We start from the raw sequence: 26,376 nt of genomic DNA, 5'->3' as shown, positions 1-26,376 counted from the left end.
GCTTGCATCTCTCAGTTCCTGATGCTATTTGCTACCCTGCAGCCTTGACTGGCCCTGATGTGACTGACTGCTGGGCAAGTGGGGCTGGGGATGCTCAGCCTGGAGAGAGGAGACACTGGGAGGCCTCCCTGTGGCTGTGCAGGACTGGAAGGGTCCCGCAGGAAAGAAGGGGACAGAGTGTTCAGCAGGGCCTGTGCTGACAGGACAAGGGGGGATGGCTTTCAACTGCAGCAGGTTGATTGAAGCTGCATCTAAGGAAGCTGCTCTTTCCCACTGGGGGTGGTGGGGCACTGGCCCAGACTGTGCACAGAGGCTGTGCATGCCCCATCCTTGGCAACAGGGCCCTGAGCAGCACGCTCTGGGGGAAGACTGCTCAGCTGGGAACAAGATGTTGTTCTTCAGGCTCCCTTGCAAGCCCAACCGTTCAGGGACTCCATCATTCCATGGTCTCCAGTGTCCAATTCAGATGGAGCCTGGGAACTGTGATGTCACAGCCCACGCTCCAGCTGGAACGTCCAGCGCCCAGCAAAGGGCACAACACAACCCTTGGCCGCTGTGTTGACACGCTCTGCACCTTGCTCCTGCCCTCGCCTTTCACTCTTCTTATCCCCCCAATACCCCCATCATTCCTGACAGCTCCTGAGTTCCTGGATTTCATCATCCAGCCCTGCAGGATGCTCCCTTTTGTTCTGAGGAAGGTATGGTGCCATTCCTTGGAGGTGGACACCCCACACCTGCCCGGGTGGGCTGGAGCTCTGTGGGGATAGAGTGGGACAGGGACCCCACTCTGAGGTTTTGCTACCTCTGCAGGCTGTCCCAGAAAGAGAGAAGGAGATGGAGGTAGATATAAAGATTGATGCGGAGGAGGAGATGGAAATAGACGGAGAAGACCCTGGAGAGGAAGAGATGAACGTGGATGTGACTGAGGAAGAAGAGATGGACGTGGATATGGAAGATTCCACTGAGGACATGGATATTGATTAAAAAGGTGAGGAAGAGGCCATGATCTTGGCATGAAGAGCAATGCCAGCAGCAGGACAGGCAGATTGGGTCTCCTGCTGCCAGGCTGGGGCTGGGCTGGGTGCGCCCTGCTCAGGGACATTGTACCCAGGGCACTGGATTCTGGTGGCCACCCACAGCCGATCCTGTGCCTGCTTTTCTCCACACAAGCTCCGTCCCAGACCCAGCCAGGCTCAGTTCTGGTGGCAGAGTCCTGCTGCTGGGCCAGCGTGTGCCAGCCTGGGGGCACATGCAAGAGCCCTCTGTGCCTGACTGGAGTGACCGTGGCATTTGCTTTTCTTCCAGGACCTATGGACATCATGGAGAGAGATGCCACCTTTTTGTACATACGTTTTACACTTTGATGTTGTCTTTAGGATATAGGTTTTATGGTGTTTATCTTCTGTAAATACGTTTCGTATATTTTTTGTTAGATAGGTTTTTCTGTATATATGTTCTATCGATTGTTGTTGTTACAAATATTCTTGCAATGTAAATCTATTCTGTATTTTTGCTGCTGTTCTTCTCTACTAAACAAATTTTATTTTTCACACCCCAGTTCTCCTTGCATTTGCTTCAGGCACAGGCAGCATATTGCCAAGGTGTAGTTTCCACTTGCTCCAGGTTCCCAGGGCTGGAGGTCAGAAGTAGATGAAGGGGAAAAAATCCACAATTAAGAGTGTCCAGGACACCCAGAGCCAAAAGAAGCGCAGGGCATCAGGAAAGAGGGAAGCACGTGCTCCAAACAACAGCAGAAATGAAGTGAGAGCTCTGGAGGGAACAAAAGAAAGAGGAAGCCTGAAGAAAGGAAGAAACGTCTCCCCACAAGTTGTTTTGCATTTTTTTCATTGATTGTCTCTTCTATCATGTGGTGGAAATCCAGAAAAATGAAGGTCAGGAGAAGCATGGTTTATTGGGAACATTCCTGCATTGTAGACAATCCTTGTGCAAATCATCCCATGCAGCACTCACATGTTTAATTGCTTCTCTTCCTGGGGAAGCAGAGTTGCTTTATTTACTCCAAGCAAGATTTTCTCCCTCCTCCCTGGCAAAGAACAAGCTCCCATCCTGGCAAGCGCTCGCTGCTTTCCTTAACACTCATCACACCCATGCTAAGGAGAGTGGAGCAGGTTAATTTATCACTTGTTGCAAGTTCTAAGTCCTTCTTAGATAAGGACCATGCTCAGATGAGTGACAGTGAAGCAAAATGGCAAGCCAGGAATCAATTTCCCTGCACACAATGTCCTCCAGTCCCATGGATGGTTTCTCACTGGCACACAGGAGGAAGGAAGGAACACAAATGCATCATTGTACATCAAGTCATACATGTTGAAGGATGAGCAGATCTCACGGGGATATGGAAACCCCCCCTGAAAAGCAGTTCAGAGAAATCCTGAGCTGTTTTGTGGTCCTAGGCATGAAGATGCTCAGGATCTTCCACAGATCCTCAGCAGGCAGCAGGATTGCGGCTGGATGTCACACTGGAAATGCCAGTGGCTCAGCAGAGAGCTCTGGCAGTGACTGACGCTGCACTGAGAGCGGCCACAGTCCTGCAAGGGTCTTTCATCAGAAGCAAACAGCAGCCTGGAGGGTGGGCAATGCTGGATCTGTACCCCTGCGTGCTCATCCTTCACCTGAACGTGGAGCTGCCCCCAAAGTTGCCATGGATCACTTTTTCTTTTTCTCCTCTTGGGTATATTTTGGAGCAGCTGTTCTATGTGGCTTTTGATGGTGATCCTGTGGGAAGCAGCCATTTGCCTGCTGTGCTATCCTCACAACTAATACTAACTCTTCATTTCCTTTGGTTTTATTTGGGGTTTTGTATCTATTTGTTTGATTGGTTTGCTGCATGGGTTTGTTTGTTTAATTGACTGGGTTTTTGTCTGATTTGGTTTGAGCTTTTTTTTTGTTTTTCATAAATGACTGGTGAAGTTGGCAAAGCCAAACTCAAGATAATGTAAACCAGGATCAGCTTTCCAGAAATTCCTATTGGCTGGGTTTAGCTGCATCCCCCAGGCTCAGGATCACTAGTATATTTTCAGGCTTTGCTCTGCATATCAGCCTGCCCAGACTCCGCTTGGTCTTTTACAAACGGAGAAGACAATGGACATTGTGCCAAGCTTCCTTTCAAACAGAAAAACCTGGGACAGCATGACAGAAACGAAGAAAAATAAATCACCAGTTAGAACAGAACTAGTGTCCCACCATCTTCCTCTCCACTGTTATTAATTTTGTACATTTAGAGGCAAACCTGGGTCTAAAGCTTGCATCTCTCAGTTCCTGATGCTATTTGCTACCCTGCAGCCTTGACTGGCCCTGATGTGACTTACTGCTGGGCAAGTGGGGCTGGGGATGCTCAGCCTGGAGAGAGGAGACACTGGCAGGCCTCACTGTGTCTGTGCAGGACTGGAAGGGGACAGAGTGTTCAGCAGGGCCTGTGCTGACAGGACAAGTGGGGATGGCTTTCAACTGCAGGAGGTTGATTGAAGCTGCATCTAAGGAAGCTGCTCTTTTCCACTGGGGGTGGTGGGGCACTGGCCCAGGCTGTGCACAGAGGCTGTGCATGCCCCATCCTTGGCAACAGGGCTCTGAGCAGCACGCTCTGGGGGAAGACTGCTCAGCTGGGAACAAGATGTTGTTCTTCAGGCTCCCTTCCAAGCCCAACCATTCAGGGACTCCATCATTCCATGGTCTCCAGTGTCCACTTCAGATGGAGCCTGGGAACTGTGATGTCACAGCCCACGCTCCAGCTGGAACGTCCAGCGCCCAGCAAAGGGCACAACACAACCCTTGGCTGCTGTGTTCGCACGCTCTGCACCTTGCTCCTGCCCACTCTGCTTGTCAGCTTTCCTCAGTCCTGAAAGATCCTTAGTGCTTGGATTTCATCATCCAGCCCTGCCGGATGCTCCTCTTTGTTCTGAGGAAGGTATGGTGCCATTCCATGGAGGTGGACATCCCCCACCTGCCCGGGTGGGCTGGAGCTCTGTAAGGATGGAGTGGGACAGGGAGCCCACTCTGAGGTTTTGCTACCTCTGCAGGCTGTCCCAGACAGAGAGGAAGAGATGGAGGTATATACAAAGATTGATACGGAGGAGGAGATGGAAATAGACGGAGAAGACCCTGGAGAGGAAGAGATGGATGTGGATGTGGAGGAGGAAGAAGAGATGGACGTGTATGTGGATGAGGAAGAAGAGATGGATGTGGATATGGAAGAGTCCATTGAGGACATGGATATTGATTAAAAAGGTGAGGAAGAGGCCCTGATCTTGGCATGAAGAGCAATGCCAGCAGCAGGACAGGCAGAGTGGGTCTCCTGCTGCCAGGCTGGGGCTGGGCTGGGTGCTCCCTGCTCAGGGACATTGTACCCAGGGCACTGGATTCTGGTGGCCATCCACAGCCTGTCCTGTGCCTGCTTTGCTCCACACAAGCTCCATGCCAGACCCAGCCAGGCTCAGTTCTGCTAGCAGAGTCCTGCTGCTGGGCCAGTGTCTGCCAGCCTGGGGGCACATGCAAGAGCCCTCTGTGCCTGACTGGAGTGACCGTGGCATTTGCTTTTCTTCCAGGTGCGATGGACATCACAGAGACACCACCCTTTTGTATATATGTTCTACAGTTTGTTGTTTTTCTTTAGAATGTAAATTGTAGGGCTATTTTTGACTTCTGTAAATGCGTTTCCCATAGTTTTGCTAGGTAGGTTTTTCTGTATATATGTTCTATTGATTGTTGTTGTTGCAAATATTCTTGCAATGTAAATATGTTCTGTATTTTTGCTGCCGTTCTTCTCTAATAAACAAATTTTATTTTTCACATCCCAGTTCTCGTTGCTTTTGCTTGGGGCACAGGCAGCATTTTGCAAAGTTGTAGTTTCCACTTGCTCCAGGTTCCCAGGGCTGGAGGTCAGAAGTAGATGAAGGGGAAAAAATCCACAATTAAGAGTGTCCAGGACACCCAGAGCCAAAAGAAGCGCAGGGCATCAGGAAAGAGGGAAGCACGTGCTCCAAACAACAGCAGAAATGAAGTGAGAGCTCTGGAGGGAACAAAAGAAAGAGGAAGCCTGAAGAAAGGAAAAAACGTCTCCCCACAAGTTGTTTTGCTTTTTTTCATTGAGAGTCTCTTCTATCATGTGGTGGAAACCCAGAAAAATGAAGGTCAGGAGAAGCATGGTTTATTGGGAACATTCCTGCATTGTAGACAATCCTTGTGCAAATCATCCCATGCAGCACTCACATATTTAATTGCTTCTCTTCCTGGGGAAGCAGAGTTGCTTTATTTACTCCAAGCAAGATTTTCTCCCTCCTCCCGGGCAAAGAACCAGCTCCCATCCTGGCAAGCGCTCGCTGCTTTCCTTAACACTCATCATACCCATGCTAAGGAGAGTGGAGCAGGATAATTTATCACTTGTTGCAAGTTCTAAGTCTTTCTTAGATAAGGACCACATTCAGCTGAGTGACAGTGAAGCAAAATGGCAAGCCAGGAATACATTGCCGTACACACAACATCCTCCATTCCCATGGATGGTTTCTCACTGGCACACAGGAGGAAGGAAGGAACCCAAATGCATCATTGTACATCAAGTCATACATGTTGAGGGATGAACAGATCTCACGGGGATATGGAAACCCCCCCTGAAAAGCAGTTCAGAGAAATCCTGAGCTCTTTTGTGGTCCTAGGCATGAAGATGCTCAGGGTCTTCCACAGATGCTCAGCAGGCAGTAGGATTGCGGCTGGATGTCACTCTGCAAATGCCAGTGGCTCAGCTGAGAGCTCTGGCAGTGACTGACACTGCACTGAGAGGGGCCACAGGCCTGCAAGGGGCTTTCATCAGGAGCAAACAGCAGCCTGGAGGGTGGGCAATGCTGGATCTGTACAATTGCGTGCTCATCCTTCACCTGAATGTGGAGCTGCCCTCAAAGTTGCCATGCATCACTTTTTCTTTTTCTCCTCTTGGGTATATTTTGGAGCAGCTGTTCTATGTTGCTTTTGATGGTGATCCTGTGGCAAGCAGCCATTTGCCTGCTGTGCTATCCTCACAACTAATACTAACTCCTCATTTCCTTTGGTTTTATTTGGGGTTTTTTATCTATTTGTTTGATTGGTTTGCTGCATGGGTTTGTTTGTTTGTTTGTTTGTTTGATTGATTTGGGTTTTTGTCTGATTTGGTTTGAGTTTTTTGTTTGCTTTTTCATAAAAGACTGGTGAAGTTGCCAAAGCCAAACTCAAGATAATGTAAACCAGGATCAGCTTTCCAGAAATTCCTTTTGGCTGGGTTTAGCTGCATCCACCAGGCTCAGGATCACTAGTATATTTTCAGGTTTTGCTCTTCATATCAGCCTGCCCAGACTCTGCTTGGTGTTTCACAAATGGAGAAGAAAATGGACATTGTGCCAAGCTTCCTTTCAAACAGAAAAACCTGGGTCAGCATGACAGAAAAGAAGAAAAAAAAATCACCAGTTAGAACAGAACCAGTGTCCCAACATCTTCCTCTCCACTGTTATTAATTTTGTACATTTTGATGCAAGCCTGAGTCTAAAGCTTGCATCTCTCAGTTCCTGATGCTATTTGCTACCCTGAAGCCTTGACTGGCCCTGATGTGACTGACTGCTGGGCAAGTGGGGCTGGGGATGCTCAGCCTGGAGAGAGGAGACACTGGGAGGCCTCACTGTGTCTGTGCAGGACTGGAAGGGTCCCGCAGGAAAGAAGGGGACAGAGTGTTCAACAGGGCCTGTGGTGACAGGACAAGGGGGGATGGCTTTCAACTGCAGCAGGTTGATTGAAGCTGCATCTAAGGAAGCTGCTCTTTTCCACTGGGGGTGGTGGGGCACTGGCCCAGGCTGTGCACAGAGGCTGTGCATGCCCCATCCTTGGCAACAGGGCTCTGAGCAGCCTGCTCTGGGGGAAGACTGCTCAGCTGGGAACAAGATGTTGTTCTTCAGGCTCCCTTGCAAGCCCAACCGTTCAGGGACTCCATCATTCCATGGTCTCCACTGTCCACTTCAGATGGAGCCTGGGAACTGTGATGTCACAGCCCACGCTCCAGCTGGAACGTCCAGCGCCCAGCAAAGGGCACAACACAATCCTTGGCCGCTGTGTTCGCATGCTCTTCACCCTGCTCCTGCCCACTCTGATTTTCACCTGCCCCCTGATAACCCTTTCAATCCTGAAAGATCCTTAGTGTCTGGATTTCATCATCCAGCCCTGCAGGATGCTCCCATTTCTCCTGAGGATGGTATGGTGCCATTCCATGGAGGTGGACACCCCACACCTGCCCGGGTGGGCTGGAGCTCTGTGGGGATGGAGTGGGACAGGGAGCCCACTCTGAGGTTTTGCTACCTCTGCAGGCTGTCCCAGACAGAGAGGAGGAGATGGAGGTAGATGCAAAGATTGATACGGAGGAGGAGATGGAAATAGATGGAGAAGACCCTGGAGAGGAAGAGATGGATGTGGATGTGGAGGAGGAAGAAGAGATGGACGTGTATGTGGATGAGGATGAAGAGATGGATGTGGATATGGAAGAGTCCATTGAGGACATGGATATTGATTAAGAAGGTGAGGAAGAGGCCATGATCTTGGCATGAAGACCAATGCCAGCAGCAGGACAGGCAGAGTGGGTCTCCTGCTGCCAGGCTGGGGCTGGGCTGGGTGCTCCCTGCTCAGGGACATTGTACCCAGGGCACTGGATTCTGGTGGCCATCCACAGCCTGTCCTGTGCCTGCTTTGCTCCACACAAGCTCCATGCCAGACCCAGCCAGGCTCAGTTCTGGTAGCAGAGTCCTGCTGCTGGGCCAGCATGTGCCAGCCTGGGGGCACATGCAAGAGCCCTCTGTGCCTGACTGGAGTGACCGTGGCATTTGCTTTTCTTCCAGGTGCGATGGACAGCACAGACAGAGACACCACCCTTTTGTATATATGTTCTACAGTTTGTTGTTGTTCTTTAGAATGTAGATTGTAGGGCTATTTTTGACTTCTGTAAATACATAGTTTTGTTAGGTAGGTTTTGTTAGATAGGTTTTTATGTATATATGTTCTATCGATTGTTGTTGTTACAAATATTCTTGCAATGTAAATATCTTCTGTATTTTTCCTGCTGTTCTTCTGTAATAAAAAAAATTTATTTTTCACACCCCAGTTCTCCTTGCATTTGCTTCAGGCACAGGCAGCATTTTGCAAAGTTGTGCTTTCCACTTGCTCCAGGTTCCCAGGGCTGGACGTCCCTGGCACAGCCACCCCAGGAGTGGGGGTCCCTGTGCACAGAGGGGTTCCCCTGACAGAGGTGAGCCTCTCCTTGCAGTTTCTCTGGAGACACTTGGGAGCTGTAGGGGCAAAGCCCAGCGTGCCCTGGCCCATGGATCCCATGTTGGAGCAGGGCTGAGCCTGTGTGCTCCTGCAGAACCTCAGCCATGGCTCTTCCCTGGGCAGCCCCAGGGCTAAGGAGGGTGCACTGGGCTGTGGGCAAGCCCTGCTCCTGGGCACCCTGAGGGGCTGGAGCCAGCCTGGAGGGAGCCTCAGCCCTACATGGACCAAGATTTCCTTTGGAAACCCCCTCTCTCCCCAGAGTCTGCTGAGCACAAGAATTGATCCTCCTAGCTCAAGGTGTGACCTTCATTGGCACAAATGTGTCCCTTGCACTTTCTACCACAGCATATGTCTGTGCTTGTAATCCCTGTTCTGCACACTCTGCTTAGGCAGCAAAACATCTGAAGCTGTGGGAACATCTGGAATTAGCACCAACCTGCAGAGAGCTCCAGGGGGAGAACCTACCCGCAAGCACCCAGTGAAATACTTGACACTGATAGTCTGGGGCAGAGCTGAAACAAAAGTATTTTAATGCCAAGAGAGAGGATATTTTATTGCTGAATTCATTCTGCAAGAACAAGAATGGAAGCATTTGGTCTCCTCACCTGCCACACATGTGTATTGCCAAGGTTTGCCTCTGGGTTATGACTGATTTTGATGAATCTGTTCAGAACTCTGATGCTGTTCCTGGCTAAGGTGCAGAGATGATATTTCAGAGCCAGATGAGCTCAGCACATCTTGTGTAATGCAGAATGTCCAGAGCCAGACATTCAGGCCATGCAAACTGATACTTTTTCATCTCTGTGCAAAGATCAGTAGTAGGACATCCCTGATGTACCACACACTTCTCAGATGCTCCTCTGACCAGCTTCCCCATGGCATTGTTCCTGGCACGACGTTAAAGCCAGGCAGGTCACACATATTCTCTTCCTCTGACTCCTGCTGGGATGACAACACCAAAAAACAGAAAAGAGATATAATGATCAGGGATTTTCATTGTGTGAGCTCTGCATTCCCCAAGCTCTTGCAAAGGGGGAATGTTCATCGGGCAAAGGACACGAGAAGGAGCCTCAAATTGTCCAAAATCTCAGTAAAAATATTATTTCCTATGGAACCCTTCACCAAAGCTGGTCACACTTCAGGCCCTTTCTGCACCCATTTCCTAATGTGCATCTCCCTGTGGGGTGTTCCCACTGCTCCAGGGACCCAGCACAAACCTTATAGCCCCACACCAACACATCCCCAGGAGCTGCAGCCTTCCCTCCAAACCTGGGCACCTGCAACAGCCACCTCTGCGCTGAGCTGAGCCGGTTTCTCCGAAAACCAGGTGCTCCATTTATCCTTGAAAAGATTGACAATAGCATTCTTGTCTTCTCCAAAAGGGCCATCGTTTCACAGCTGTCATCTCCACACTGAGACTTTATTCCCTTCAAGTGTTCATGTACACAGGCAGCACCAAGGAAGGCGCTGAAGTGAGTCAAGTTGAACCCCAAAGAGCTCTCAGCTGCCTGTGAAAGCTCAGACAAGCACTAGAGAAAGAATTCATGCTTCCATAACTGGCACCTAACAGCCACAGGGCAAGTGAGAAGTTGGTATTAGAGAATGAAGAAAAAGCACTGAGTAATAAAAGGTGAGAAAAATCCATCACTCCAACAGGTGAATGAAGGTAAACCACATGAAGAATCAGAAGAAGATGGAGGGGAAAAAACCCACCATTAATAGTGTCCGTAACACCCAGAGCCAAAAGAAGCCCAGGGGATCAGCAAGGATGTAAGCACATGCTCCAAACAACAGCAGAAATGAAGTGAGAGCTCTGGAGGCAACAAAAGAAAGAGACAGCCTGAAGAAAGGAAATAATGCCTCCCCACAAGGTGTTTTGGTTTTTTCAAGTGAGAGTCTCTTGTATCGTGTGGTGGAAACCCAGAAAAATAAAGGTCGGGAGAATCATGGTTGAATTGGAACATTCCTGCATAGCAGCCGAGATATAGCCTTGTGCAAATGATTCCATGCAGCATTCACATGTTTAATTCCTTCTTTTCATCTTCCTGGGGAAGCAGAGTTGCTTTATTTACTCCAAGCAAGATTTTCTCCCTCCTCCCTGGCAAAGAACAAGCTCCCATCCTGGCAAGTGCTCCTGGCTTTACTTAAGGCTCATCACACCCATGCTCAAGAGAGTGGAGCAGGTTAATTCATCACTTGTTCCAATGACTGACTTGCCCAGCTGCCAGGTTCAAGAGCCCCAGAGTGCCTCAGGTTGTACAGGATCACAGAAGGAAAAGCTCCATTGAATTAAGCTGCTGCCACACTGGCCCTCTTTGCCTGTCAAACACATTCAGCTGCTCTTGCTCTGCTCTGTCAAAATCCCCCATAAAATACAAGTGAAAATCCCTCATCACCTGTGAGAAAGCACAGCTGGGTTCTGCTCAGGGCATTTCAAACTATGTGGGGTAGTTGTGACCTCCCCTTGCAAAGGCAGCATGTCAGAAAAGCCAAAAGTTTCTTTTCATGGACTCACCAGACTCAGCACACCTTCCCCTCGATCAGGTTGCTCCAAGCCCCATCCAACCTGGCCTTGAACACTTCCAAGGGTGACACAGCCACAGCTTCTCTGGAACCTGTTTTGCTCCTCCCAGCTCTAAAATCATACCCAACTTAGCAGCCTCATAGATTGATTTCTATTCAATAGCTGCATTTTTCTAGGAAAGAAATATGGCAAACCTTGTTTGCATCTAACTTTGCAAAATCAACACAAGCTCTGAAGAAAGGGCTGCTGCCCACTTTTCTTCTTTTTCCCCATTTGTTGGAACATTTTCATTCTGTTGTTGTTTGTAGCAGTATTTTAATCGATCTGGCTGAGGCTGCTTCAAATAGTACAGCAAGTTACTTGTGTGAGGGGTGGAAAACTGAGCTCTTGCACATCCAGTGTTTCTGTTGTTGGAAGTCTTCAATCCCACCTCTCTGATGGGATGAAATAGGTGCTACTAATCCAATTTCTAAAGTATCATGCATCGAGCTGACACTATTTGAAGACTTAAAAATAAAGTAAATTTAAGCAAACCTCTACTCCTTTCCATTTTCTCTGTTCCACAGTTGATGACAGAAGACAGGAGAGAAAGATTGTTTTAGGAACAATGCTTTCAGGACTCTAAAAAGAATATCAAACCTGCTCTGCCACACTCTCGGCTGTTACAGCCCCAAAATCACTGGCTGTCATTGCTCACAGAGTCACAATTGTGATGAGATTTCTACCACAGCACAGGACAGCAAATTTTTGGTTGTTTTCCTGGGAAGAACTTCTGGGTAGCAAGGCAGACGTGGCTCTTCTAATGGCCCTTGAAAGTGGATGTGTGAAATGAGGCAGACAAAGCCAAAGGCCAGCTGAACCTGGGATCTCTGAATGTGTCTTCACATTCTTCCCAGGAAGATGAGTGGCAATCACTTTTCTGCCAGGGAAAGGGAATCTGCTGGAATGTGGTGTAGAAAAATGTGCTTTCTGCTCCTCTCGGAGCCAAAATTCCTACCCATTTCTTTGAAGTCCTTGTTAGGTAAGGACCATGTTCAGCTGAGTGACAGTGAAACAAAATGGCAAGCCAGGAATACATTGCCCTGCACACAACATCCTCCATTCCCATGGATGGTTTCTCACTGGCACACAGGAGGAAGGAAAAAACCCAAATGCATTGTTGTACACCAAGTCAGATGTTTTGAGGGATGAACAGATCTCACAGGGATATGGAAACCTGCACTGAAAAGCAGTTCAGAGAAAGCCTGAGCTGTTTTGTGCTGCTAGGCATGAAGATGCTCAGGATCTTCCACAGGTGCTCAGAAGGCAGCAGGATTGTGCCTGGATGTCACTCTGCAAATGCCAGTGGCTCAGCTGAGAGCTCTGGGAGTGACTGACGCTGCACTGAGAGGGGCCACAGTCCTGCAAGGGTCTTTCATCAGGAGCAAACAGCAGCCTGGAGGATGGGCAATGCTGGATCTGTACCACTGCATGCTCATCCTTCACCTGAATGTGGAGCTGCCCCCAAAGTTGCCATGCATCACTTTTTCTTTTTCTCCTCTTGGGTATATTTTGGAGCAGCTGTTCTATGTGGCTTTTGATGGTGATCCTGTGGGAAGCAGCCATTTGCCTGCTGTGCTATCCTCACAACTAATACTAACTCTTCATTTCCTTTGGTTTGATTTGGCGTTTTTTATCTATTTGTTTGATTGGTTTGCTTCATGGATTTGTTTGTTTGTTTGTTTGATTGATTGATTGGGTTTTTGTCTGATTTGGTTTGAGTTTTTTTTTGGTTTTTCATAAATGACTGGTGAAGTTGGCAAAGCCAAACTCAAGATAATGTAAACCAGGATCAGCTTTCCAGAAATTGCTTTTGGCTGGGTTTAGCTGCATCCCCCAGGCTCAGGATCACTAGTATATTTTCAGTTTTTGCTCTGCATATCAGCCTGCCCAGACTCCGCTTGGTGTTTCACAAATGGAGAAGACAATGGACATTGTGCCAAGCTTCCTTTCAAACAGAAAAAGCTGGGACAGCATGACAGAAAAGAAGAAAAAGAAATCACCAGTTAGAACAGAACTAGTGTCCCACCATATTCCTCTCCGCTGTTATTAATTTTGTACATTTAGAGGCAAACCTGGGTCTAAAGCTTGCATCTCTCAGTTCCTGATGCTATTTGCTACCCTGCAGCCTTGACTGGCCCTGATGTGACTGACTGCTGGGCAAGTGGGGCTGGGGATGCTCAGCCTGGAGAGAGGAGACACTGGGCGGCCTCACTGTGGCTGTGCAGGACTGGAAGGGTCCCGCAGGAAAGAAGGGGACAGAGTGTTCAGCAGGGCCTGTGCTGACAGGACAAGGGGGGATGGCTTTCAACTGCAGCAGGTTGATTGAAGCTGCATCTAAGGAAGTTGCTCTTTTCCACTGGGGGTGGTGGGGCACTGGCCCAGGCTGTGCACAGAGGCTGTGCATGCCCCATCCTTGGCAACAGGGCTCTGAGCAGCATGCTCTGGGGGAAGACTGCTCAGCTGGGAACAAGATGTTGTTCTTCAGGCTCCCTTGCAAGCCCAACTGTGCAGGGACTCCATCATTCCATGGTCTCCAGTGTCCACTTCAGATGGAGCCTGGGAACTGTGATGTCACAGCCCACGCTCCAGCTGGAACATCCAGCGCCCAGCAAAGGGCACAACACAACCCTTGGCCGCTGTGTTGACACGCTCTGCACCTTGCTCCTGCCCTCGCCTTTCACTCTTCTTATCCCCTCGATACCCCGATCATTCCTGACACCTCCTGAGTTCCTGGATTTCATCATCCAGCCCTGCAGGATGCTCCCCTTTGTTCTGGGGAAGGTATGGTTCCATTCCATGGAGGTGGACACCCCCACCTGCCCAGGTGGGCTGGAGCTCTGTGGGGATGGAGTGGGACAGGGAGCCCACTCTGAGGTTTTGCTACCTCTGCAGGCTGTCCCAGACAGAGAGGAGGAGATGGAGGTAGATGCAAAGATTGATATGGAGGAAGGGATGGAAATAGACGGAGAAGACCCTGGAGAGGAAGAGATGGACGTGGATGTGACTGAGGAAGAAAAGATGGATGTGGATATGGAAGAGTCCATTGAGGACATGGATATTGATTAAGAAGGTGAGGAAGAGGCCATGATCTTGGCATGAAGAGCAATGCCAGCAGCAGGACAGGCAGAGTGGGTCTCCTGCTGCCAGGCTGGGGCTGGGCTGGGTGCTCCCTGCTCAGGGACATTGTACCCAGGGCACTGCATTCTGGTGGCCATCCACAGCCTGTCCTGTGCCTGCTTTGCTCCACACAAGCTCCATGCCAGACCCAGCCAGGCTCAGTTCTGGTAGCAGAGTCCTGCTGCTGGGCCAGCATGTGCCAGCCTGGGGGCACATGCAAGAGCCCTCTGTGCCTGACTGGAGTGACCGTGGCATTTGCTTTTCTTCCAGGTGCGATGGACAGCACAGAGACACCACCCTTTTGTATATATGTTCTACAGTTTGTTGTTTTTCTTTAGAATGTAGATTGTAGGGCTATTTTTGACTTCTGTAAATACGTTTCCCATAGTTTTGCTAGGTAGGTTTTTCTGTATATATGTTCTATTGATTGTTGTTGTTGCAAATATTCTTGCAATGTAAATATCTTCTGTATTTTTGCTGCCGTTCTTCTGTAATAAACAAATTTTATTTTTCACATCCCAGTTCTCCTTGCATTTGCTTGGGGCACAGGCAGCATTTTGCAAAGTTGTAGTTTCCACTTGCTCCAGGTTCCCAGGGCTGGACATCAGAAGTAGATGAAGGGGAAAAAATCCACAATTAAGAGTGTCCAGGACACCCAGAGCCAAAAGAAGCACAGGGGATCAGGAAAGAGGGAAGCACGTGCTCCAAACAACAGCAGAAATGAAGTGAGAGCTCTGGAGGGAACAAAAGAAAGAGGAAGCCTGAAGAAAGGAAAAAACGTCTCCCCACAAGTTGTTTTGCTTTTTTTCATTGAGAGTCTCTTGTATCATGTGGTGGAAACCCAGAAAAATGAAGGTCAGGAGAAGCATGGTTTAGTGGGAACATTCCTGCATAGTAGACAATCCTTGTGCAAATCAATCCATGCAGCACTAACATGTTTAATTGCTTCTCTTCCTGGGGAAGCAGAGTTGCTTTACTTACTCCAAGCAAGATTTTCTCCCTCCTCCCTGGCAAAGAACAAGCTCCCATCCTGGCAAGCGCTTGCTGCTTTCCTTAACACTCATCACAGCCATGCTAAGGAGAGTGGAGCAGGTTAATTTAACACTTGTTGCAAGTTTTACCTCCTTCTTAGATAAGGACCATGTTCAGCTGAGTGACAGTGAAGCAAAATGGCAAGCCAGGAATACATTGCCCTGCACACAACATCCTCCATTCCCATGGATGGTTTCTCACTGGCACACAGGAGGAAGGAAGGAACACAAATGCATCATTGTACATCAAGTCATACATGTTGAGGGATGAACAGATCTCACGGGGATATGGAAACCCCCCCTGAAAAGCAGTTCAGAGAAATCCTGAGCTGTTTTGTGGTCCTAGGCATGAAGATGCTCAGGGTCTTCCACAGATGCTCAGCAGGCAGTAGGATTGCGGCTGGATGTCACTCTGCAAATGCCAGTGGCTCAGCTGAGAGCTCTGGGAGTGACTGACGCTGCACTGAGAGGGGCCACAGTCCTGCAAGGGTCTTTCATCAGGAGCAAACAGCAGCCTGGAGGATGGGCAATGCTGGATCTGTACCACTGCATGCTCATCCTTCACCTGAATGTGGAGCTGCCCCCAAAGTTGCCATGCATCACTTTTTCTTTTTCTCCTCTTGGGTATATTTTGGAGCAGCTGTTCTATGTGGCTTTTGATGGTGATCCTGTGGGAAGCAGCCATTTGCCTGCCGTGCTATCCTCACAACTAATACTAACTCTTCATTTCCTTTAGTTTTATTTGGCGTTTTTTATCTATTTGTTTGATTGGTTTGATGCATGGGTTTGTTTGTTGAATTGACTGGGTTTTGTCTGATTTGGTTTGAGTTTTTTGTTTGCTTTTTCATAAATGACTGGTGAAGTTGGCAAAGCCAAACTCAAGATAATGTAAACCAGGATCAGCTTTCCAGAAATTGCTTTTGGCTGGGTTTAGCTGCATCCCCCAGGCTCAGGATCACTAGAATATTTTCAGGTTTTGCTCTGCATATCAGCCTGCCCAGACTCCGCTTGGTGTTTCACAAATGGAGAAGACAATGGACATTGTGCCAAGCTTCCTTTCCAACAGAAAAAGCTGGGACAGCATGACAGAAAAGAAGAAAAAGAAATCACCAGTTAGAACAGAACTAGTGTCCCACCATATTCCTCTCCGCTGTTATTAATTTTGTACATTTAGAGGCAAACCTGGGTCTAAAGCTTGCATCTCTCAGTTCCTGATGCTATTTGCTACCCTGCAGCCTTGACTGGCCCTGATGTGACTGACTGCTGGGCAAGTGGGGCTGGGGATGCTCAGCCTGGAGAGAGGAGACACTGGGAGGCCTCACTGTGGTTCTGCATGACTGGAAGGGTCCCGCAGGAAAGAAGGGGACAGAGTGTTCAGCAGGGCCTGTGCTGACAGGACAAGGGGGGATGGCTTTCAACTGCAGCAGGTTGATTGAAGCTGCATCTAAGGAAGCTGCTCTTTTCCACTGGGGGTGGTGGGGCACTGGCCCAGGCTGTGCACAGAGGCTGTGCATGCCCCATCCTTGGCAACAGGGCTCTGAGCAGCCTGCTCTGGGGGAAGACTTCTCAGCTGGGAACAAGATGTTGTTCTTCAGGCTCCCTAGCAAGACCAACCATTCAGGGACTCCATCATTCCATGGTCTCCAGTGTCCACTTCAGATGGAGCCTGGGAACTGTGATGTCACAGCCCACGCTCCAGCTGGAACGTCCAGCGCCCAGCAAAGGGCACAACACAATCCTTGGCCGCTGTGTTCGCATGCTCTTCACCCTGCTCCTGCCCACTCTGATTTTCACCTGCCCCCTGATAACCCTTTCAATCCTGAAAGATCCTTAGTGTCTGGATTTCATCATCCAGCCCTGCAGGATGCTCCCATTTCTCCTGAGGATGGTATGGTGCCATTCCATGGAGGTGGACACCCCACACCTGCCCGGGTGGGCTGGAGCTCTGTGGGGATGGAGTGGGACAGGGAGCCCACTCTGAGGTTTTGCTACCTCTGCAGGCTGTCCCAGACAGAGAGGAGGAGATGGAGGTAGATGCAAAGATTGATACGGAGGAGGAGATGGAAATAGATGGAGAAGACCCTGGAGAGGAAGAGATGGATGTGGATGTGGAGGAGGAAGAAGAGATGGACGTGTATGTGGATGAGGAAGAAGAGATGGATGTGGATATGGAAGAGTCCATTGAGGACATGGATATTGATTAAGAAGGTGAGGAAGAGGCCATGATCTTGGCATGAAGAGCAATGCCAGCAGCAGGACAGGCAGAGTGGGTCTCCTGCTGCCAGGCTGGGGCTGGGCTGGGTGCTCCCTGCTCAGGGACATTGTACCCAGGGCACTGCATTCTGGTGGCCATCCACAGCCTGTCCTGTGCCTGCTTTGCTCCACACAAGCTCCATGCCAGACCCAGCCAGGCTCAGTTCTGGTAGCAGAGTCCTGCTGCTGGGCCAGCATGTGCCAGCCTGGGGGCACATGCAAGAGCCCTCTGTGCCTGACTGGAGTGACCGTGCCATTTGCTTTTCTTCCAGGTGCGATGGACAGCACAGAGACACCACCCTTTTGTATATATGTTCTACAGTTTGTTGTTTTTCTTTAGAATGTAGATTGTAGGGCTATTTTTGACTTCTGTAAATACGTTTCCCATAGTTTTGCTAGGTAGGTTTTTCTGTATATATGTTCTATTGATTGTTGTTGTTGCAAATATTCTTGCAATGTAAATATCTTCTGTATTTTTGCTGCCGTTCTTCTGTAATAAACAAATTTTATTTTTCACATCCCAGTTCTCCTTGCATTTGCTTGGGGCACAGGCAGCATTTTGCAAAGTTGTAGTTTCCACTTGCTCCAGGTTCCCAGGGCTGGACATCAGAAGTAGATGAAGGGGAAAAAATCCACAATTAAGAGTGTCCAGGACACCCAGAGCCAAAAGAAGCACAGGGGATCAGGAAAGAGGGAAGCACGTGCTCCAAACAACAGCAGAAATGAAGTGAGAGCTCTGGAGGGAACAAAAGAAAGAGGAAGCCTGAAGAAAGGAAAAAACGTCTCCCCACAAGTTGTTTTGCTTTTTTTCATTGAGAGTCTCTTGTATCATGTGGTGGAAACCCAGAAAAATGAAGGTCAGGAGAAGCATGGTTTAGTGGGAACATTCCTGCATAGTAGACAATCCTTGTGCAAATCAATCCATGCAGCACTAACATGTTTAATTGCTTCTCTTCCTGGGGAAGCAGAGTTGCTTTACTTACTCCAAGCAAGATTTTCTCCCTCCTCCCTGGCAAAGAACAAGCTCCCATCCTGGCAAGCGCTTGCTGCTTTCCTTAACACTCATCACAGCCATGCTAAGGAGAGTGGAGCAGGTTAATTTAACACTTGTTGCAAGTTTTACCTCCTTCTTAGATAAGGACCATGTTCAGCTGAGTGACAGTGAAGCAAAATGGCAAGCCAGGAATACATTGCCCTGCACACAACATCCTCCATTCCCATGGATGGTTTCTCACTGGCACACAGGAGGAAGGAAGGAACACAAATGCATCATTGTACATCAAGTCATACATGTTGAGGGATGAACAGATCTCACGGGGATATGGAAACCCCCCCTGAAAAGCAGTTCAGAGAAATCCTGAGCTGTTTTGTGGTCCTAGGCATGAAGATGCTCAGGGTCTTCCACAGATGCTCAGCAGGCAGTAGGATTGCGGCTGGATGTCACTCTGCAAATGCCAGTGGCTCAGCTGAGAGCTCTGGGAGTGACTGACGCTGCACTGAGAGGGGCCACAGTCCTGCAAGGGTCTTTCATCAGGAGCAAACAGCAGCCTGGAGGATGGGCAATGCTGGATCTGTACCACTGCATGCTCATCCTTCACCTGAATGTGGAGCTGCCCCCAAAGTTGCCATGCATCACTTTTTCTTTTTCTCCTCTTGGGTATATTTTGGAGCAGCTGTTCTATGTGGCTTTTGATGGTGATCCTGTGGGAAGCAGCCATTTGCCTGCCGTGCTATCCTCACAACTAATACTAACTCTTCATTTCCTTTAGTTTTATTTGGCGTTTTTTATCTATTTGTTTGATTGGTTTGATGCATGGGTTTGTTTGTTGAATTGACTGGGTTTTGTCTGATTTGGTTTGAGTTTTTTGTTTGCTTTTTCATAAATGACTGGTGAAGTTGGCAAAGCCAAACTCAAGATAATGTAAACCAGGATCAGCTTTCCAGAAATTGCTTTTGGCTGGGTTTAGCTGCATCCCCCAGGCTCAGGATCACTAGAATATTTTCAGGTTTTGCTCTGCATATCAGCCTGCCCAGACTCCGCTTGGTGTTTCACAAATGGAGAAGACAATGGACATTGTGCCAAGCTTCCTTTCCAACAGAAAAAGCTGGGACAGCATGACAGAAAAGAAGAAAAAGAAATCACCAGTTAGAACAGAACTAGTGTCCCACCATATTCCTCTCCGCTGTTATTAATTTTGTACATTTAGAGGCAAACCTGGGTCTAAAGCTTGCATCTCTCAGTTCCTGATGCTATTTGCTACCCTGCAGCCTTGACTGGCCCTGATGTGACTGACTGCTGGGCAAGTGGGGCTGGGGATGCTCAGCCTGGAGAGAGGAGACACTGGGAGGCCTCACTGTGGTTCTGCATGACTGGAAGGGTCCCGCAGGAAAGAAGGGGACAGAGTGTTCAGCAGGGCCTGTGCTGACAGGACAAGGGGGGATGGCTTTCAACTGCAGCAGGTTGATTGAAGCTGCATCTAAGGAAGCTGCTCTTTTCCACTGGGGGTGGTGGGGCACTGGCCCAGGCTGTGCACAGAGGCTGTGCATGCCCCATCCTTGGCAACAGGGCTCTGAGCAGCCTGCTCTGGGGGAAGACTTCTCAGCTGGGAACAAGATGTTGTTCTTCAGGCTCCCTAGCAAGACCAACCATTCAGGGACTCCATCATTCCATGGTCTCCAGTGTCCACTTCAGATGGAGCCTGGGAACTGTGATGTCACAGCCCACGCTCCAGCTGGAACGTCCAGCGCCCAGCAAAGGGCACAACACAATCCTTGGCCGCTGTGTTCGCATGCTCTTCACCCTGCTCCTGCCCACTCTGATTTTCACCTGCCCCCTGATAACCCTTTCAATCCTGAAAGATCCTTAGTGTCTGGATTTCATCATCCAGCCCTGCAGGATGCTCCCATTTCTCCTGAGGATGGTATGGTGCCATTCCATGGAGGTGGACACCCCACACCTGCCCGGGTGGGCTGGAGCTCTGTGGGGATGGAGTGGGACAGGGAGCCCACTCTGAGGTTTTGCTACCTCTGCAGGCTGTCCCAGACAGAGAGGAGGAGATGGAGGTAGATGCAAAGATTGATACGGAGGAGGAGATGGAAATAGATGGAGAAGACCCTGGAGAGGAAGAGATGGATGTGGATGTGGAGGAGGAAGAAGAGATGGACGTGTATGTGGATGAGGAAGAAGAGATGGATGTGGATATGGAAGAGTCCATTGAGGACATGGATATTGATTAAGAAGGTGAGGAAGAGGCCATGATCTTGGCATGAAGAGCAATGCCAGCAGCAGGACAGGCAGAGTGGGTCTCCTGCTGCCAGGCTGGGGCTGGGCTGGGTGCTCCCTGCTCAGGGACATTGTACCCAGGGCACTGCATTCTGGTGGCCATCCACAGCCTGTCCTGTGCCTGCTTTGCTCCACACAAGCTCCATGCCAGACCCAGCCAGGCTCAGTTCTGGTAGCAGAGTCCTGCTGCTGGGCCAGCATGTGCCAGCCTGGGGGCACATGCAAGAGCCCTCTGTGCCTGACTGGAGTGACCGTGCCATTTGCTTTTCTTCCAGGTGCGATGGACAGCACAGACAGAGACACCACCCTTTTGTATATATGTTCTACAGTTTGTTGTTGTTCTTTAGAATGTAGATTGTAGGGCTATTTTTGACTTCTGTAAATACATAGTTTTGTTAGGTAGGTTTTGTTAGATAGGTTTTTATGTATATATGTTCTATCGATTGTTGTTGTTACAAATATTCTTGCAATGTAAATATCTTCTGTATTTTTCCTGCTGTTCTTCTGTAATAAAAAAAATTTATTTTTCACACCCCAGTTCTCCTTGCATTTGCTTCAGGCACAGGCAGCATTTTGCAAAGTTGTGCTTTCCACTTGCTCCAGGTTCCCAGGGCTGGACGTCCCTGGCACAGCCACCCCAGGAGTGGGGGTCCCTGTGCAGCGAGGGGCTCCCCTGACAGAGGTGAGCCTCTCCTTGCAGTTTCTCTGGAGACACTTGGGAGCTGTAGGGGCAAAGCCCAGCGTGCCCTGGCCCATGGATCCCATGTTGGAGCAGGGCTGAGCCTGTGTGCTCCTGCAGAGCCTCAGCCATGGCTCTTCCCTGGGCAGCCCCAGGGCTAAGGAGGGTGCACTGGGCTGTGGGCAAGCCCTGCTCCTGGGCACCCTGAGGGGCTGGAGCCAGCCTGGAGGGAGCCTCAGCCCTACATGGACCAAGATTTCCTTTGGAAACCCCCTCTCTCCCCAGAGTCTGCTGAGCACAAGAATTGATCCTCCTAGCTCAAGGTGTGACCTTCATTGGCACAAATGTGTCCCTTGCACTTTCTACCACAGCATATGTCTGTGCTTGTAATCCCTGTTCTGCACACTCTGCTTAGGCAGCAAAACATCTGAAGCTGAGGGAACATCTGGAATTAGCACCAACCTGCAGAGAGCTCCAGGGGGAGAACCTACCCGCAAGCACCCAGTGAAATACTTGACACTGATAGTCTGGGGCAGAGCTGAAACAAAAGTATTTTAATGCCAAGAGAGAGGATATTTTATTGCTGAATTCATTCTGCAAGAACAAGAATGGAAGCATTTGGTCTCCTCACCTGCCACACATGTGTATTGCCAAGGTTTGCCTCTGGGTTATGACTGATTTTGATGAATCTGTTCAGAACTCTGATGCTGTTCCTGGCTAAGGTGCAGAGATGATATTTCAGAGCCAGATGAGCTCAGCACATCTTGTGTAATGCAGAATGTCCAGAGCCAGACATTCAGGCCATGCAAACTGATACTTTTTCATCTCTGTGCAAAGATCAGTAGTAGGACATCCCTGATGTACCACACACTTCTCAGATGCTCCTCTGACCAGCTTCCCCATGGCATTGTTCCTGGCACGACGTTAAAGCCAGGCAGGTCACACATATTCTCTTCCTCTGACTCCTGCTGGGATGACAACACCAAAAAACAGAAAAGAGATATAATGATCAGGGATTTTCATTGTGTGAGCTCTGCATTCCCCAAGCTCTTGCAAAGGGGGAATGTTCATCGGGCAAAGGACACGAGAAGGAGCCTCAAATTGTCCAAAATCTCAGTAAAAATATTATTTCCTATGGAACCCTTCACCAAAGCTGGTCACACTTCAGGCCCTTTCTGCACCCATTTCCTAATGTGCATCTCCCTGTGGGGTGTTCCCACTGCTCCAGGGACCCAGCACAAACCTTATAGCCCCACACCAACACATCCCCAGGAGCTGCAGCCTTCCCTCCAAACCTGGGCACCTGCAACAGCCACCTCTGCGCTGAGCTGAGCCGGTTTCTCCGAAAACCAGGTGCTCCATTTATCCTTGAAAAGATTGACAATAGCATTCTTGTCTTCTCCAAAAGGGCCATCGTTTCACAGCTGTCATCTCCACACTGAGACTTTATTCCCTTCAAGTGTTCATGTACACAGGCAGCACCAAGGAAGGCGCTGAAGTGAGTCAAGTTGAACCCCAAAGAGCTCTCAGCTGCCTGTGAAAGCTCAGACAAGCACTAGAGAAAGAATTCATGCTTCCATAACTGGCACCTAACAGCCACAGGGCAAGTGAGAAGTTGGTATTAGAGAATGAAGAAAAAGCACTGAGTAATAAAAGGTGAGAAAAATCCATCACTCCAACAGGTGAATGAAGGTAAACCACATGAAGAATCAGAAGAAGATGGAGGGGAAAAAACCCACCATTAATAGTGTCCGTAACACCCAGAGCCAAAAGAAGCCCAGGGGATCAGCAAGGATGTAAGCACATGCTCCAAACAACAGCAGAAATGAAGTGAGAGCTCTGGAGGCAACAAAAGAAAGAGACAGCCTGAAGAAAGGAAATAATGCCTCCCCACAAGGTGTTTTGGTTTTTTCAAGTGAGAGTCTCTTGTATCGTGTGGTGGAAACCCAGAAAAATAAAGGTCGGGAGAATCATGGTTGAATTGGAACATTCCTGCATAGCAGCCGAGATATAGCCTTGTGCAAATGATTCCATGCAGCATTCACATGTTTAATTCCTTCTTTTCATCTTCCTGGGGAAGCAGAGTTGCTTTATTTACTCCAAGCAAGATTTTCTCCCTCCTCCCTGGCAAAGAACAAGCTCCCATCCTGGCAAGTGCTCCTGGCTTTACTTAAGGCTCATCACACCCATGCTCAAGAGAGTGGAGCAGGTTAATTCATCACTTGTTCCAATGACTGACTTGCCCAGCTGCCAGGTTCAAGAGCCCCAGAGTGCCTCAGGTTGTACAGGATCACAGAAGGAAAAGCTCCATTGAATTAAGCTGCTGCCACACTGGCCCTCTTTGCCTGTCAAACACATTCAGCTGCTCTTGCTCTGCTCTGTCAAAATCCCCCATAAAATACAAGTGAAAATCCCTCATCACCTGTGAGAAAGCACAGCTGGGTTCTGCTCAGGGCATTTCAAACTATGTGGGGTAGTTGTGACCTCCCCTTGCAAAGGCAGCATGTCAGAAAAGCCAAAAGTTTCTTTTCATGGACTCACCAGACTCAGCACACCTTCCCCTCGATCAGGTTGCTCCAAGCCCCATCCAACCTGGCCTTGAACACTTCCAAGGGTGACACAGCCACAGCTTCTCTGGAACCTGTTTTGCTCCTCCCAGCTCTAAAATCATACCCAACTTAGCAGCCTCATAGATTGATTTCTATTCAATAGCTGCATTTTTCTAGGAAAGAAATATGGCAAACCTTGTTTGCATCTAACTTTGCAAAATCAACACAAGCTCTGAAGAAAGGGCTGCTGCCCACTTTTCTTCTTTTTCCCCATTTGTTGGAACATTTTCATTCTGTTGTTGTTTGTAGCAGTATTTTAATCGATCTGGCTGAGGCTGCTTCAAATAGTACAGCAAGTTACTTGTGTGAGGGGTGGAAAACTGAGCTCTTGCACATCCAGTGTTTCTGTTGTTGGAAGTCTTCAATCCCACCTCTCTGATGGGATGAAATAGGTGCTACTAATCCAATTTCTAAAGTATCATGCATCGAGCTGACACTATTTGAAGACTTAAAAATAAAGTAAATTTAAGCAAACCTCTACTCCTTTCCATTTTCTCTGTTCCACAGTTGATGACAGAAGACAGGAGAGAAAGATTGTTTTAGGAACAATGCTTTCAGGACTCTAAAAAGAATATCAAACCTGCTCTGCCACACTCTCGGCTGTTACAGCCCCAAAATCACTGGCTGTCATTGCTCACAGAGTCACAATTGTGATGAGATTTCTACCACAGCACAGGACAGCAAATTTTTGGTTGTTTTCCTGGGAAGAACTTCTGGGTAGCAAGGCAGACGTGGCTCTTCTAATGGCCCTTGAAAGTGGATGTGTGAAATGAGGCAGACAAAGCCAAAGGCCAGCTGAACCTGGGATCTCTGAATGTGTCTTCACATTCTTCCCAGGAAGATGAGTGGCAATCACTTTTCTGCCAGGGAAAGGGAATCTGCTGGAATGTGGTGTAGAAAAATGTGCTTTCTGCTCCTCTCGGAGCCAAAATTCCTACCCATTTCTTTGAAGTCCTTGTTAGGTAAGGACCATGTTCAGCTGAGTGACAGTGAAACAAAATGGCAAGCCAGGAATACATTGCCCTGCACACAACATCCTCCATTCCCATGGATGGTTTCTCACTGGCACACAGGAGGAAGGAAAAAACCCAAATGCATTGTTGTACACCAAGTCAGATGTTTTGAGGGATGAACAGATCTCACAGGGATATGGAAACCTGCACTGAAAAGCAGTTCAGAGAAAGCCTGAGCTGTTTTGTGCTGCTAGGCATGAAGATGCTCAGGATCTTCCACAGGTGCTCAGAAGGCAGCAGGATTGTGCCTGGATGTCACTCTGCAAATGCCAGTGGCTCAGCTGAGAGCTCTGGGAGTGACTGACGCTGCACTGAGAGGGGCCACAGTCCTGCAAGGGTCTTTCATCAGGAGCAAACAGCAGCCTGGAGGATGGGCAATGCTGGATCTGTACCACTGCATGCTCATCCTTCACCTGAATGTGGAGCTGCCCCCAAAGTTGCCATGCATCACTTTTTCTTTTTCTCCTCTTGGGTATATTTTGGAGCAGCTGTTCTATGTGGCTTTTGATGGTGATCCTGTGGGAAGCAGCCATTTGCCTGCTGTGCTATCCTCACAACTAATACTAACTCTTCATTTCCTTTGGTTTGATTTGGCGTTTTTTATCTATTTGTTTGATTGGTTTGCTTCATGGATTTGTTTGTTTGTTTGTTTGATTGATTGATTGGGTTTTTGTCTGATTTGGTTTGAGTTTTTTTTTGGTTTTTCATAAATGACTGGTGAAGTTGGCAAAGCCAAACTCAAGATAATGTAAACCAGGATCAGCTTTCCAGAAATTGCTTTTGGCTGGGTTTAGCTGCATCCCCCAGGCTCAGGATCACTAGTATATTTTCAGTTTTTGCTCTGCATATCAGCCTGCCCAGACTCCGCTTGGTGTTTCACAAATGGAGAAGACAATGGACATTGTGCCAAGCTTCCTTTCAAACAGAAAAAGCTGGGACAGCATGACAGAAAAGAAGAAAAAGAAATCACCAGTTAGAACAGAACTAGTGTCCCACCATATTCCTCTCCGCTGTTATTAATTTTGAACATTTAGAGGCAAACCTGGGTCTAAAGCTTGCATCTCTCAGTTCCTGATGCTATTTGCTACCCTGCAGCCTTGACTGGCCCTGATGTGACTGACTGCTGGGCAAGTGGGGCTGGGGATGCTCAGCCTGGAGATAGGAGACACTGGGCGGCCTCACTGTGGCTGTGCAGGACTGGAAGGGTCCCGCAGGAAAGAAGGGGACAGAGTGTTCAGCAGGGCCTGTGCTGACAGGACAAGGGGGGATGGCTTTCAACTGCAGCAGGTTGATTGAAGCTGCATCTAAGGAAGTTGCTCTTTTCCACTGGGGGTGGTGGGGCACTGGCCCAGGCTGTGCACAGAGGCTGTGCATGCCCCATCCTTGGCAACAGGGCTCTGAGCAGCATGCTCTGGGGGAAGACTGCTCAGCTGGGAACAAGATGTTGTTCTTCAGGCTCCCTTGCAAGCCCAACTGTGCAGGGACTCCATCATTCCATGGTCTCCACTGTCCACTTCAGATGGAGCCTGGGAA

General features: G+C 48.9%; 2 protein-coding genes, 1 long non-coding RNA gene and 1 pseudogene across 3 annotated transcripts; all 4 read left to right on the top strand.

Annotated features, from left to right (window-relative positions):
* LOC135306131 (zinc finger protein 208-like) overlaps positions 1-26,376 on the top strand; it is a 378,562-nt pseudogene that overhangs the window by 33,541 nt on the left and 318,645 nt on the right.
* Positions 551-2,050, top strand: LOC135305718 (uncharacterized). Its single transcript, XR_010366703.1, has 3 exons — positions 551-698; positions 811-988; positions 1,306-2,050. It is a non-coding gene; the product is annotated as an uncharacterized LOC135305718 (long non-coding RNA).
* LOC135305677 (probable inactive protein kinase DDB_G0270444) lies at positions 3,798-4,806 on the top strand. Its single transcript, XM_064429426.1, has 3 exons — positions 3,798-3,925; positions 4,038-4,245; positions 4,563-4,806. The coding sequence occupies exons 1-2, from the start codon at positions 3,902-3,904 to the stop codon at positions 4,239-4,241; spliced, it is 228 nt and encodes a 75-aa protein (XP_064285496.1). The 5' UTR covers positions 3,798-3,901; the 3' UTR covers positions 4,242-4,245; positions 4,563-4,806.
* On the top strand, positions 20,037-20,935 carry LOC135305675 (probable inactive protein kinase DDB_G0270444). Its single transcript, XM_064429423.1, has 3 exons — positions 20,037-20,180; positions 20,293-20,500; positions 20,818-20,935. Exons 1-2 carry the CDS (start codon positions 20,157-20,159, stop codon positions 20,494-20,496), a joined length of 228 nt encoding a protein of 75 aa, XP_064285493.1. The 5' UTR covers positions 20,037-20,156; the 3' UTR covers positions 20,497-20,500; positions 20,818-20,935.

This window comes from Passer domesticus, chromosome 8 (genome assembly GCF_036417665.1).
Source record: "Passer domesticus isolate bPasDom1 chromosome 8, bPasDom1.hap1, whole genome shotgun sequence".
Taxonomy (NCBI): Eukaryota; Metazoa; Chordata; class Aves; order Passeriformes; family Passeridae; genus Passer; species Passer domesticus.
This window is presented reverse-complemented; position numbering and strand designations above follow the sequence as displayed.

Bases quoted from the DNA above. Each gene is read 5' to 3' on its own strand.
- LOC135305677 (XM_064429426.1), top strand. From the start codon at position 3,902: ATGCTCCTCTTTGTTCTGAGGAAG. The intron at 3,926-4,037 runs GTATGGTGCCAT...CTACCTCTGCAG, and splicing joins TCCTCTTTGTTCTGAGGAAG to GCTGTCCCAGACAGAGAGGA.
- LOC135305675 (XM_064429423.1), top strand. From the start codon at position 20,157: ATGCTCCCATTTCTCCTGAGGATG. The intron at 20,181-20,292 runs GTATGGTGCCAT...CTACCTCTGCAG, and splicing joins TCCCATTTCTCCTGAGGATG to GCTGTCCCAGACAGAGAGGA.